Here is a 12,204-nt window from a genome sequence, read left to right as displayed (position 1 = left end):
CACATAGTCTGTAATTGAAAACTTCCCCTCATATTGGTGCTTATACCTTGAACGGGACAGCACCCTGTAGCGGGTGCTTTGTAGCACAACTTCAGCTGCACACGTTAGGAAATCCAGCGATATTTCAGAACAATCAAGATATCTATGGGTTTTTTTTAGAATGGGATAATCGGGGGAAGACAGAGGAGACTTGAAGTAAGTTCACAACATCATCTAAACAACCCACAAACCTCCATGAGTGTCCAGGCATGAGTGTGCCATATAGTGCTGAAAAAAGTGGCCTACCATGTGCCCAAGGAATATGTTGATTAACTCACAGCCAGCATATTCTTTGTGACAGAATGAAACAGGGGCACATTCTCCTGTGTTGTAACAGAAAACAAACATGTTGTACTGCAGCCTCCAGGGAGATTCCAACCACTAGCAGGTGAATCAATGGCACTTCAATAATTTGTGTTTGGACTGAAATGGTGTCAGTGAAAAAAACAACACCCAGAATTCCACCTGGTCTCAACTACTGGAGGTTTGGCAGAGAGCATAAAGTTCCATGCTAAAGGCAGCTTGGATTTATGAGGAGGAGAGTAAACATGTGGTAGATAAATAGAAGCCTGTGACATCCCTCAATGTTTCTGATGAGCACTTAAAGATTTTGCTCTTTTGCTGAAAGAACATTACTGCTTGTGCTTGCCTTTCTAAAGTAAGCGGGGGACAGGAAAAAAGCAGCTGCTTGAAAGAAAACTTGGATCCACTCTAACTTTCGGCATAGGAGAAGATCAATTTCATTCAAAATCTAAATCAGGAGATTAGAGCATGAAACAGTTATTCCTCACTGACTGTAGGAAAGAAACACACTCCAAGTCCAGATGGTTTCCTCTATCAAATTTTATGGGGCATTTCCAGATCAGACTGCCCTGACATCACCTTGGACCTTTACACAAAGACGACACCTGCAGTTTAAGTTCCTCTGAAGGCTTGGCGGTCCAGAGTTCAAATATATTATAACTTGTGTCATATCACATATTGCCATATGAAAAGGACATCAAAGGCTTGCACACAATCAACTGAAGCAGCTTCGATTCACCATTTGCAGCTTTGATTCATTAGTTATGATGGCTTATAAGTTAAATAGAGGCAACAATGCATATAGCAGACATAACACTGGAGGGAATAGGTTTCTATCTGTGGAACACATCCATTCTGTCATTGCTCAATCTCCAACCAATGCTTTGCAAGTAATTACACAAGAGACGTCTCATACTATTGACCTTTCACTTTGTCCTAAGGCTGCAGAAATGTGGGGCAAACATTTCTTGGCCATTATAGATCGCACCTGACTGCCTCTCAACCTCAGAATTCATTAATCGGTGTTCATAACTGTTACTCCCCAAGGACCACACATAAAGAAATCAGCATATCATCAAACCAAGTGATGGGTTGATGCCTGTATGACAGCTCCCTGACTCTCAATTTGGTGCTTTAGCACTTCATAGTATATGCAGGAAGTGTTGCTTGAAAAATAGGCCTTCTTTTCTAGGGGGTTCCCACACTCAGTTATTGAATTCAGCAAAGCACAGTGCATCAACTGGCACTGGTGAGACAACTCAGATCTTGGAACATGTACACATCTGACCCCTTTTAAAACCACCATAGGATATGGTCTGTGGCTTGAAGCATTCAAAACCTTCCAGGGTGGATGTGTCTTTGAAATAAAAGTTGATTGCAGATTTAGACCTCCCTTTTCTATAGACTGTATTATAGTAGAATCTCTATTTTTATCATTTCATGTCTTTTAAAAAAATTGTCCCTTCTTTTTCCTGCCCAATCATTCTGAAATGTCATCTTTCTGCCTTTTTAGTATTGCACTGTGCTGTGCCTAGCACTGCTATAGGTGCTGAAACAATGAATATGTATGTACATAGTAATAAAACCCAAATTTGCTTTCTAAAGTCCATAAACCAAGTAAGCAAAACTCATGTTCATCTGAAATGCTGACTGCCTGTCTGTTTTGAATTATTGTCATTTGGATAAATGATTACATCATACTGAATTTTAGATGAAGGAAGATTTGGAGGGACAAGTGAATGTAGCATAACTAGGGTAGCAGCAATGAAGTTTCCAAACCGGGAAACATTTAGATGGGACATGTCAGAATAGCACCATCACACAAGTATAGTCAAGACTTTATTGGAGAAGCAGAAAGATTCAAAGGTTGAGCTGTTTCTGGCTTAAATTTGGCTTGGAATGTTTTGTTCTGTTTTGAAATGAAGCAAACCATGAACATTCCAGTCCTCCCCCCCTCCCCCCCAAAAAAAGTTTTTATAAACTTACAAGTATCTGAAATGCTGGACCTCTCATGGAAAATGGAACCCAATCTTTGCCACCAGCTCCGTAAGAACATAAACAAAGGGAGTTTGACTCACAGTCCAAGTTGGGACAGTAAATATTTGAGGAGAGGAACTCCTCTTCCATCCTCCCATCCATGGTAAATAAATTACTTTAGCAAGTGGAATCACAGTTGCTCTAGTCCTTGCCAAGCTGTGCTCTTCTCACATAGAGTCATTTCTCCCGGTAAGCTACAGATGGTTTGACAATTTCAGAAATGATGTTTTGACAAAATTAAGACACGGTTCTATAATGCTACACCTCACTCAGGTTTGTTCAGAAATTAATGCCTTTACTTCGTCCATTGAATCAGTGACAAACAGGATGGGGTTGTCTTATAGTACATATAACATCAGAAGCCCAGAAAAGAAAGAAAGTTGGGATTATTCCAAAAGGGAACCAACCCAGAATAGCAATGTCTTGATTTGTCTTGTAAAAAATAAAACTTTACAGACCATGTGAGTTTCCTGGCTCCGTCAGTGCCAGCCAATGGAATAGAGTAAGGAAACCCATAATGATGCCATGCCATATTCTGAGCGTACTTAAACATCACAGCAGGAAAGGGGAAACTGGATACAGGGATGTAGAGTTGGATTCAGATTGGTAATTCTGTGAATGGAAGGGCTTCTTTCATTCATGGAAGGTACCCTTCCATTTTGTGAACAGAAGGGCTCCATGGAAGATATCAGGACCCAGCCCACTAGAGCAGCTAGAAAAACAGTATACGGGATGTGTAATGTTTCTGTTTTTGAAAACAATGCTTAACTTCTTCTTTTAATGCAACTTCTCTGGTTTGTGCTCATAATTTCCTTCCCTAAAGCTAGAAACCTAGGAGTCCTCAGAATTTGATAATATGTTGATGTTCTGTCCTTTCTATCTTGGGACAGATAGGTGTTTCGATGTGCCTTGGTGACATCCTCCAGACAATGAGGCTAATTACATTTTCTCCCTTACAGGATGTGCAAAATGTCACTGTGCAGAAAGCATCAACTGCTGGACATGACCGAAGGGGAGAGGGTGATTTCTGCAGTTCCTGTTAACAGAATGCAGGTCTATGCAGGATTTCCCCTTGCTTAGAAAGCATCCCGCGTCCCTTGTTACAAACCTACACAAGAAATGGATGGGAACTGGTGCAGAGAATTCCTTAGTGGGGATGTAATTTATTAGCAGAGGCTGATGCCCCTAACTTGTTCCAGATTGGAGCTTGTATATTTTGATGTTGACTCTTTCCGCCATCAGCGGATGATCAGCCATGTAGCTCCCACAGGTCCAAGGTGTGCGCAGCAGGAAAGCACACTGCTGCACCTGGGAAGGTCATGTCCTCAGCTATGAAACTGCTGATCAGGGGTATCCAGAAGTATTAATCAGGCTGTAAATGACATCTTCCCTAGTACTCCTCCACAGCTGTTTTTTGGCCCCCTCCCAAAGGTGGCTATTTCAGTAACTCCCAGATTCGAACTGTGCTTAAGTTTATGGCAGTGAAAAGCCCTCCTTCTGTCCCCAGGTGCTTGTTTCTTCAGTCACACATACAAGTCACACATACAAGACAACAACAACAACAGAGATGAACCAGACATGACTTTTAATGCTTGGTTAGCAACCATATCTGCACTGGTTTTTTTTAATGTAATACCAAATGCACATGGGATGTGTGCTTTTCACTGGGATTGCAATGTAGGGAGGTTTCACCCTTCCCACCCTAGTCATGATCCAGAGAAATATCTTCCCCCATGCAGAAATTAGTCTTTTGAAGTCCATCCCCCCCTCACAAAGGTAATTGTCATGCCAGGGAAGCGGTGAGAATTTTCATTGGGATCATGGCTGGGGAGGGATGGGTTAATTTTGTCAGAACTGCAGATGTGGTTGCTAACCATGCCTTAAAAGTAACATCTGATTTGGCCCACGACAGTCACACTTATTTTTCAATTTTGTCGGGAAAGCATCTTGCAAGTTACAATGGCTCCTCTGGACAGATTCTATGGAGAACTTTCCAGAAAGTTTATCTATTTCCTCTGAAGGTTGATCTTCTTCTTGTGGAGGATGCTAGAAACTGTTTTCATGTCTTCTGTATCACACTGGGGCTGGCCACTTATCACATGGCCAGCTGAAATTGTGTAGAAAGCTTCCATGGCACTGTTGCACATTCATGGCTATGCTGGCACAAAAACGCTCAATGTTATCTGTGCAAAACCACGTGATGAACAAATCTAGATGTTACAGATTAAGAGTATCTGTACATTAAGGAAATGACCTGTGCCCTTACCAGGCTTTCTTCTTCTGGAATCTTTTCCACATTTAGATGGTGACCAACAGTGACCACATGATTTATAATTGAAAACTTTCCCTCTCAGCAATACTCCATAAAGGCTGTATTATAGTGCAATGCCGGCTTTTACACACTGGGGATATCCCGCAATAACTTTAAATAGTGCATTATTTCTGATCTTTTTAAAAGTGAGATTACCAGGTGAAGGCATGGAAGACATCCTGGAAGTTGACAACATCATGTAAAGGACCAACAAACTTCCGTGAGAGGCCAATCAAGAGTGTGAAATACATCACTCATGTAGAGAAGCTCTAAGTATGACTCTGTAGTCATACAGAGGTTATTTACAGTACTCTCCATGCAGTGCACATAACTTGTAAAGTGTCCCTGAGCCTAGAATGTGCCACATTCTTCCTTTCAAAAAGGCATTGTTGATAAGAACAGTCATGCTGGATCAGACCCAGGGTCCATCTATTTCAACGTTCTGTTCACACAGGGGCCAACCAGCTGCCCAAAGCAGGATATGAGTGCAAAAGCACCCTCCCACCCACGTTCTCCAGCAACTGGTGAACTAGAGAAAAATCCCTTAGAAAAGGCCTTGAAGTAAACACAGATATTACTCTGGGAGAAGAGGATGCATATATATAGAATATCCAATCCCTGTAACCCAAGTTCATCCAAGACTTAACTTTATGCTAGTCCCCCATCGTCAACACAGCTGATAGAGAAGACTGAAGAAGACCGTAATCCCATTTTATCCTCATAACACTATTTGAGGGAGTACTGGCCCAATATGACCCAGTGAGCTTCATGGCTGAATGGGGATCTAGCCAGGCCGAGACCAAAACTGTGCTCAATATACACAAACTGGCTCTTAATGTTCCTGTAACACCACACTTGCGGTGCTCTCAATACTGGAGAACACAGTATTGAAAGTTTAACAGTTTAACCCATCATTCTTACTTTCCTCTTGTTTTTTGGCACTAATTGGAATAGAATAAATGGCTGTTGCTGATACCAATGGGAACCTTTTTCTTATTTTTTTAACTCCTTGTGGTTGAGGACACTGTCTCATTAACAGTGTTGATGTAAAATTCAATTGTCAGTCCAGTTTTCTTTTGTACAGTGTGTGTGTGTGTGTGTGTGTGTGTGTGTGTGTGTGTGTGCTTCAGGTCATTTGTCTCTGGCAGCAAAGAGCCTGCAGGAGCTTGTGAAAATAAACTGCTTCTATAATTTCCCCTTACTTTTCTAAGTGTGCCTCTGTTGTACTTTGTCCAGGCAGTTGAAGCCAATGCATTTAAAGTTTAGGAAATGCTCTTTTTCTCATTAGACTTTTGTAAGCGTTGTATTCTTAGCACTAAACACTTGCCATGCTTTTGCTTAACATTAGTTTTCTGATGATGTTTTTATAGCCTAGCCACAAAGCATGTGCATTTCTAGGATGGGAGGAGCTGCTTCAACCCTGTCTCTCATAACCCAGGGCAATAGTTCTAGGGTAGTTGGTAATTACATGCAAACTTACTAATCAACACCAAACAATATATTGCTAACTCATTTACAGACATAAGCTTCTATTTTAGAAGACGAATAAACCAATAAAACACTAGTTAATGTGACAGATACCACTTACTAAGCTGTTACAAAGGTACCAGTTAGCCATATAATTACTGATTGGAGAATGTTTATTCTTTCTTACTTGTCTGTGAAATAAATGTATCCCATCTGGAAATGGGTGGTTATTGGAAGCAATATCATTCACTTCATTTGTTCAGTATAATGTGGAGGTAGTTTTACATTCAAACTGCACAATTAAAAAGAAGCTAAAAATGCCAAATCATTTTCAAGATAAGCCACAAAGATCCTCAGTTTTTTAAGAGCATCATCGCACAGGGGAAAATTGGGTTTCCTTACTGTTGCTTCTCTTCCCCCGCTTTTGTCCCTCATTACTTACTTTTCTTGCCCAGAGGGAAAAGAGGAAGTAAACAAAGACCACATGGCCCATTCAGGGGTCATTTTAATCATGCCACTTTTCCTGCATACAGCAAGAGATTGTGGCACATTCCGTATTTTTTTTAAAAAAAGTTGGATTAAAAAGGGTCTATTTTGTGATGGAAAAATGAGCGGAAGGAGTGGAAGGTGTGTGGGAGGCAGACGGCATCATCTAAAGGCACATCCATAAGTGGATAGTAGCAAGTTGCAATAAAACGCTTGTCTGATGAACCTCTCATTGCTATATATTACACAATGCAAACTAGTATAATGTACAATCCTACACATGTCTACTCAGAAGTAGGCACATTACGTTCATTGGGATTGTCTCTCAGGTAATTGCTCATAGGATTGCAGCACAATCCTATACATGTCTACTCAGAAGTAAGCTTTCTCTCAGGTAAGTGGGTAAAGGATTGCAGTCTAAAACTTCAATTTTTTCATGAATTTGATAGGCTACTGACTGAGCTGATTTCCTTTATCAGACATAGCCCTCAGAGAAACATTGGTCTTATAACTATCTACTGAATGTCCGATCAATTCTTTTGTGTTATGAGAAAAGGTTTCTGAAAGAAAAAAGAACGAAAGAAAGGAAGGAAGGAAGGAAGAAAAGAGGGAAACACTTACAGTACCACAAGGCTGGTGAGGTTCTGGAAGGCGTAGTCAGGAATGTGCCAGATTTGGTTGAGCGCCAATGTCATGGCCTGAAGCCCTGGCAGGTTATTGAGTGCTTTGACAGGGATCTCTGTCAGGGCATTATCATCCAGCCAAAGGTGCCGTAAGGAGGGCAGTCCTTCAAAGCTCTTCTCTGGTACTACAGAGATCAAGTTTGCATCCAGACGCCTGAAAGGGAGAAATAGATAACAAATCAGACCTAAAACAGAATTACTTTGCAAGCACAGTGCCGGAAGTGTCCTGTCAATTCTCACTGAATAACTAAAATCCTGAGCAAGTCATTGTAGCAGTGGTGCTCTGCATAGAAACTCAGGAGGCAGGATTGGCACATATGCCAAATGAGGGGGGATCTACACTACTGCTTTAAAGCACTTTAAAGCGCTTTATAACAGTTTTGAGAACTGTTTGGGCCCAGGACACACTGCATATACAGTTTTCAGAACGTTTTCAAAGCGCTTTAAAGCGCTTTAAAAGCAGTAGTGTAGATCCCCCCGATAGTCAGTTCTCATTTGTTTTGAGGGGATATCTGCCTCAGCCACAGAATTTTACAGGAGATCCAGACAGATCCATCATCTTCCACTTCTAGCCCTCCTGCGTTTTTCCACCATTACTCCTGTCTTTTTTCTTATGGCAAAAAATCCAATAAGGTGGAAAATAGACAGAATAGCTGCACGTTGCCTTCTGATTGAGAGCGCAAGGAGCTGTCCATCTGGAAGCACCCTCCAACACTTGCTGTTGGTGCTTCTATATGAAAAAAAAAGTGGGCAGAGGCATTGTGACGCACACGCCTCAGGAATAGTGTGGCATGAAAATTGCTTTGATGTCACTTTTCTGTCTCACGTGTGGCTGGTGGCAACCCAATGAAATCATACTGCACTGCTGTCTTGATATACACACAGTGGCTCTAGCTCAGTGCTGCAGTGCAATGCAGATCTTAATCTAGTTCAACTCTGCATCAGTTCAAGCTCAGTGCAAAATCAAGGAAAAAACACCTTAGTGGAAAAGTTGTGCAGAATCCATCTTCCTTTGCTACATCCAGACATCTGACTGGCTAGTCTTCTCCTTTGTTTGCCAAAGTGTCTGGGATCAAGCTCAGAATTACAGTATAGAGGAGTAGTGCAGTTAAAGTATTTCAGTATCGAAACAGGTGTTCCTAAATGGAGTGGATTTCTGGGCAATTCGGGAGAAGGTTTTTCTTGGAGAATTAAGATACATGTACTCCACAAGAGCATTTCCTTTCCTGCTTTTCCACTACATAACCTCTAGATGACACTGTGGTGCAGCATAATAGCACAAATACAGTAGAAGGAATTGTACTTTATTTTGTTTTCACAATTAAATTCCACATTTCCGTGTTCTAAAAAAAAAAAAACCTCATTGAAAGTGCTGGTTAGACACAGAAGCAAAATTGGAGGGTCATGACATCATCTATAGAACCCATAAACAACCATGAGTAGAGCATGACGAGCACACGATAAATGACTCATGTAGAAAAGCCCTTCATGTGGTATTAGTAGATGTCTAATATTGAGCGTAAGGACTTTTCACCAGTTGTTTAGTTCCATAAGAGTGGAAAGGCCCAAAGAAAAAGGCAGGGTTGTGATTTAAGAGCTGGGTTTGATTTCTGTATCTGCTACTGTATTATCTGTGTGACCCAGCAACAGAAAGGGAAGTGGGGGAGGGAATGCCAATGGCAGGGGAGGAAGAGAGATGTCCTCTGCCTCCATAATGGAAAGTGTAATTCTGAGTCCTTTATTCTTAAAGATAAAGATGATTTCTCCCAACGTGAGTGTTACAGTTCTTCAAAATAATGTGCAAAACCTCACACATCTGCAACAGTAATTCAAGCAGAAACCAAACATTTCTGACCAGCTTGATGGGGGTGGGAAGAACGGGGTCTCTTGTGTTCTACAGAATGTCTTTTGTTCACTGATGTCAGTGGAAAAAATAGAGATCCTTTTTATTCTGGCTCAAAGCTCTCAACTGCAGTTAGAAGAAGAATGACATTGCATTCAGAATGTCACTGATGCCAAAGATATCACCGCCACCGCCACCGCCACCCACACATACAAGCTTCCCTGTAGATGCTGGTGTTATTTATTTATTTATTTATTACATTTTTATACCGCCCAATAGCCGAAGCTCTCTGGGTGGTTCACAAAAATTAAAACCATCATAAAACAACCAACAGGTTAAAAACACAAATACAAAATACAGTATAAAAAGCACAACCAGGATAAAACTACGCAGCAAAATTGATATAAGGTTAAAATACAGAGTTAAAACAGTATAATTTAAATTTAAGTTAAAATTAAGTGTTAAAATACTGAATGAATAAAAAGGTCTTCAGCTGGCGACGAAAGGAGTACAATGTAGGCGCCAGGCGGACCTCTCTGGGGAGCTCATTCCACAACCGGGGTGCCACAGCGGAGAAAGCCCTCCTCCTAGGCTTTGCCTGGCTTTGCCTGGCCAATGAAGTTGTAAAAGGACTGGCGTAATGTGATCTCGCCAGCCAGTCCCTGTTAGTAAACGGGCTGCCCTGTTTTGTACCAGCTGAAGCTTCCGGACCGTTTTCAAAGGCAGCCCCACATATAACGCATTGCAGTAATCCAAACGAGAGGTTATCAGAGCATGGATAACTATAGCTAGGCTATCACTGTCCAGATAAGGGCGCAGTTGGTATATCAGCCTAAGCTGATAAAAGGTGCTCTTTGCCACTGAGTTCACCTGTGCCTCAAGTGACAGTTCTGGATTGAAGAGCACCCCTAAACTACGGACCCGATCCTTTAGGGAGAGTGCAACCCCGTCCAGGACAGGGCAAACATCACCTCGCCGGACAAATGAACCACCCGCTAACAGTACCTCCGTCTTGTCTGGATTGAGTCTCAGTTTGTTAGCCCTCATCCAGTCCATTACAGTGCCCAGGCACTGGTTCAGAACAGTCACTGCCTCACCTGGGTTTGATGAAAAGGAAAGGTAGAGCTGGGTATCATCCGCATTTGTTATTGCTGTACTGATCTCCTTTCTTCTACTATTTCCCCAAAGCCATTTCTTGGCATAATAGCCATTGAAGGTCTTGCCATTCTGATGGCAATGACCAGGTTTAACACAATGGGATGACACAGCACTCCTGCTCACCCCCTCTGCATCATTTGGGTGGCTACATACTTAGAAGATGCCTAGGTATGCACAGATCATGTTAACTTCATATTATATATATTTAAGCAACTATGCCATCTGCAAGACTCAACAAATGAAATATCTAAATATTATGGGTGCAAAAGTCTTGAATGAAGAATGAATCTGAGATGAACAGCTCTGCTTTAGAGGTACTTGGACTATCTCAGAATACACACGTCGATTTGGGTCTGAAGCAGTTTCAGACGAAGCAAGTTCATCACATGGCTTGGGAACCTCCATGGAGATTCAAAAGGGTGTTTTTGCTTTACTTTTTCTGGCCAATTTTATACATTTAAATAAAAATCAAAAACACTTCCCACAAGCACCTCGAAGCTCTCCATAGCTGGAAAAAGTCGGGGATGGGGCGGGGGGGGGGGGAGAGAGTGGAGAGAGGAGGGAGCCAGGGGAAAAGAGATACTTCTCTGATTGCCACTTGTAGCTTCCACCCAGAGAATGACTTTACCAAGGCCAGATCTACACTAAGCAGGATATAACAGTTTGAAAACAGTTTGAAAACAGTATATGTAGTGTGTCCTGGGCCCCAACAGTTGTCAATACTGTCATAAACTGTTTTAAAGCAGTAGTGTAGATCCTGCCCAGAGCTCTACTTTTTAACTCCCATCATGGCGCTTCAAGGAGAGACATAGAAGGAACTCATCAAAAGCTGTGTCCAGTGTTTTCACTCAGGGATGCTGCCTTTTGAGCAGGTGGATGACACATCAACTCCTCATTCATGTATGTGGACTTCCACTGAGTCCCCGCAACATGATCAAGCTCCCCAAGCAGTTTCTCCCTGGCTGCTAGTACAGGGCAGGGCTCCACCTTCCCCCTAAAAGTGGTGCCTGCTTATAATCAGGGGATTGGGGGGTAGGGGTGGGTGGGCAGATGATCAACTCCAGACAGACAGCATATCTGAAGGAAGGAGTGGGCCACCTCTGCTGCGTCCTCTCCTGCTGCCCTCAAAGAAAGCCAGTGATGAGCTGGGCCTTTCGTCTCCAAAGGGAAGAGTAAGATTAGCCTGATGCTCCAGCTAACCCAAAAATGTAGAATGCATCTCCCCCCGCCCCGGCCACTCAGGCTCCACATTCTCCTTTGACATTTTGGGGTTAGTGGAGGGCCAGGCCTGAAGTTTAGAGATGCTACTGTTGCTTTGGAACTAATGTCTTTTTGGAATGTGTCTTGCCCGCAGGTGCCTACTGGTTTGCTACCTGTCCAATCTGTATTTGTAAATAAACAGTTATCACAAGACATACCAGAATTCTCCAGTGTCCCATTTGTCAAAAGGAAACTGGTCTTGGAAAGCTCTCCCTTCCCCAAAGAGAAGCGGGGAGTCAAAACAATAACACCAACAGACTGAAGACAACTACAACCTTGATTTCAGACTTGAACCAGCATGGAGACTTTGCTTGCTTGCTGAAGTAAAGTTGGATCAAGCTAAGAAGATGAAGGAGAGAGTTCAGGCTCCCTAATTGCAATGGTCCCCAAACACAACTCTTCTTGAGGCAGAGATAGCAGGAATATAAAACTCTGCTCCCTTGGCACCAAGAAGCTGCTAATTATATCAATTAAACCAAACAAAAAAGCAACCACGCTGCTCTCCTCTTTCTGCACTGTGTGATTATAACTTCTTAAGCACTTTCTATTATGGTTTATACCTGGGATAATTGGGCAGATTAGGAGACAGAGTAGGCCAGTGCCAGCTTGCTCCATTT

At 42.2% G+C, this 12,204-nt stretch overlaps 1 protein-coding gene across 1 annotated transcript in view; it reads right to left on the bottom strand.

The window, feature by feature from the left end:
- Positions 1-12,204, bottom strand: part of LGR6 (leucine rich repeat containing G protein-coupled receptor 6) — a 175,080-nt gene that overhangs the window by 51,403 nt on the left and 111,473 nt on the right. The window contains exon 6 of the mRNA XM_063140345.1: positions 7,265-7,480. Within this exon, the coding sequence (XP_062996415.1) occupies positions 7,265-7,480 (216 nt within the window). The remainder of the gene's footprint in view (positions 1-7,264; positions 7,481-12,204) is intronic.

Source organism: Elgaria multicarinata, chromosome 1 (assembly GCF_023053635.1).
Source record: "Elgaria multicarinata webbii isolate HBS135686 ecotype San Diego chromosome 1, rElgMul1.1.pri, whole genome shotgun sequence".
NCBI classification, from domain to species: Eukaryota; Metazoa; Chordata; class Lepidosauria; order Squamata; family Anguidae; genus Elgaria; species Elgaria multicarinata.
Note: the sequence above shows the minus strand (reverse complement) of the source record. Positions and strands in the feature narration are given on the sequence as shown.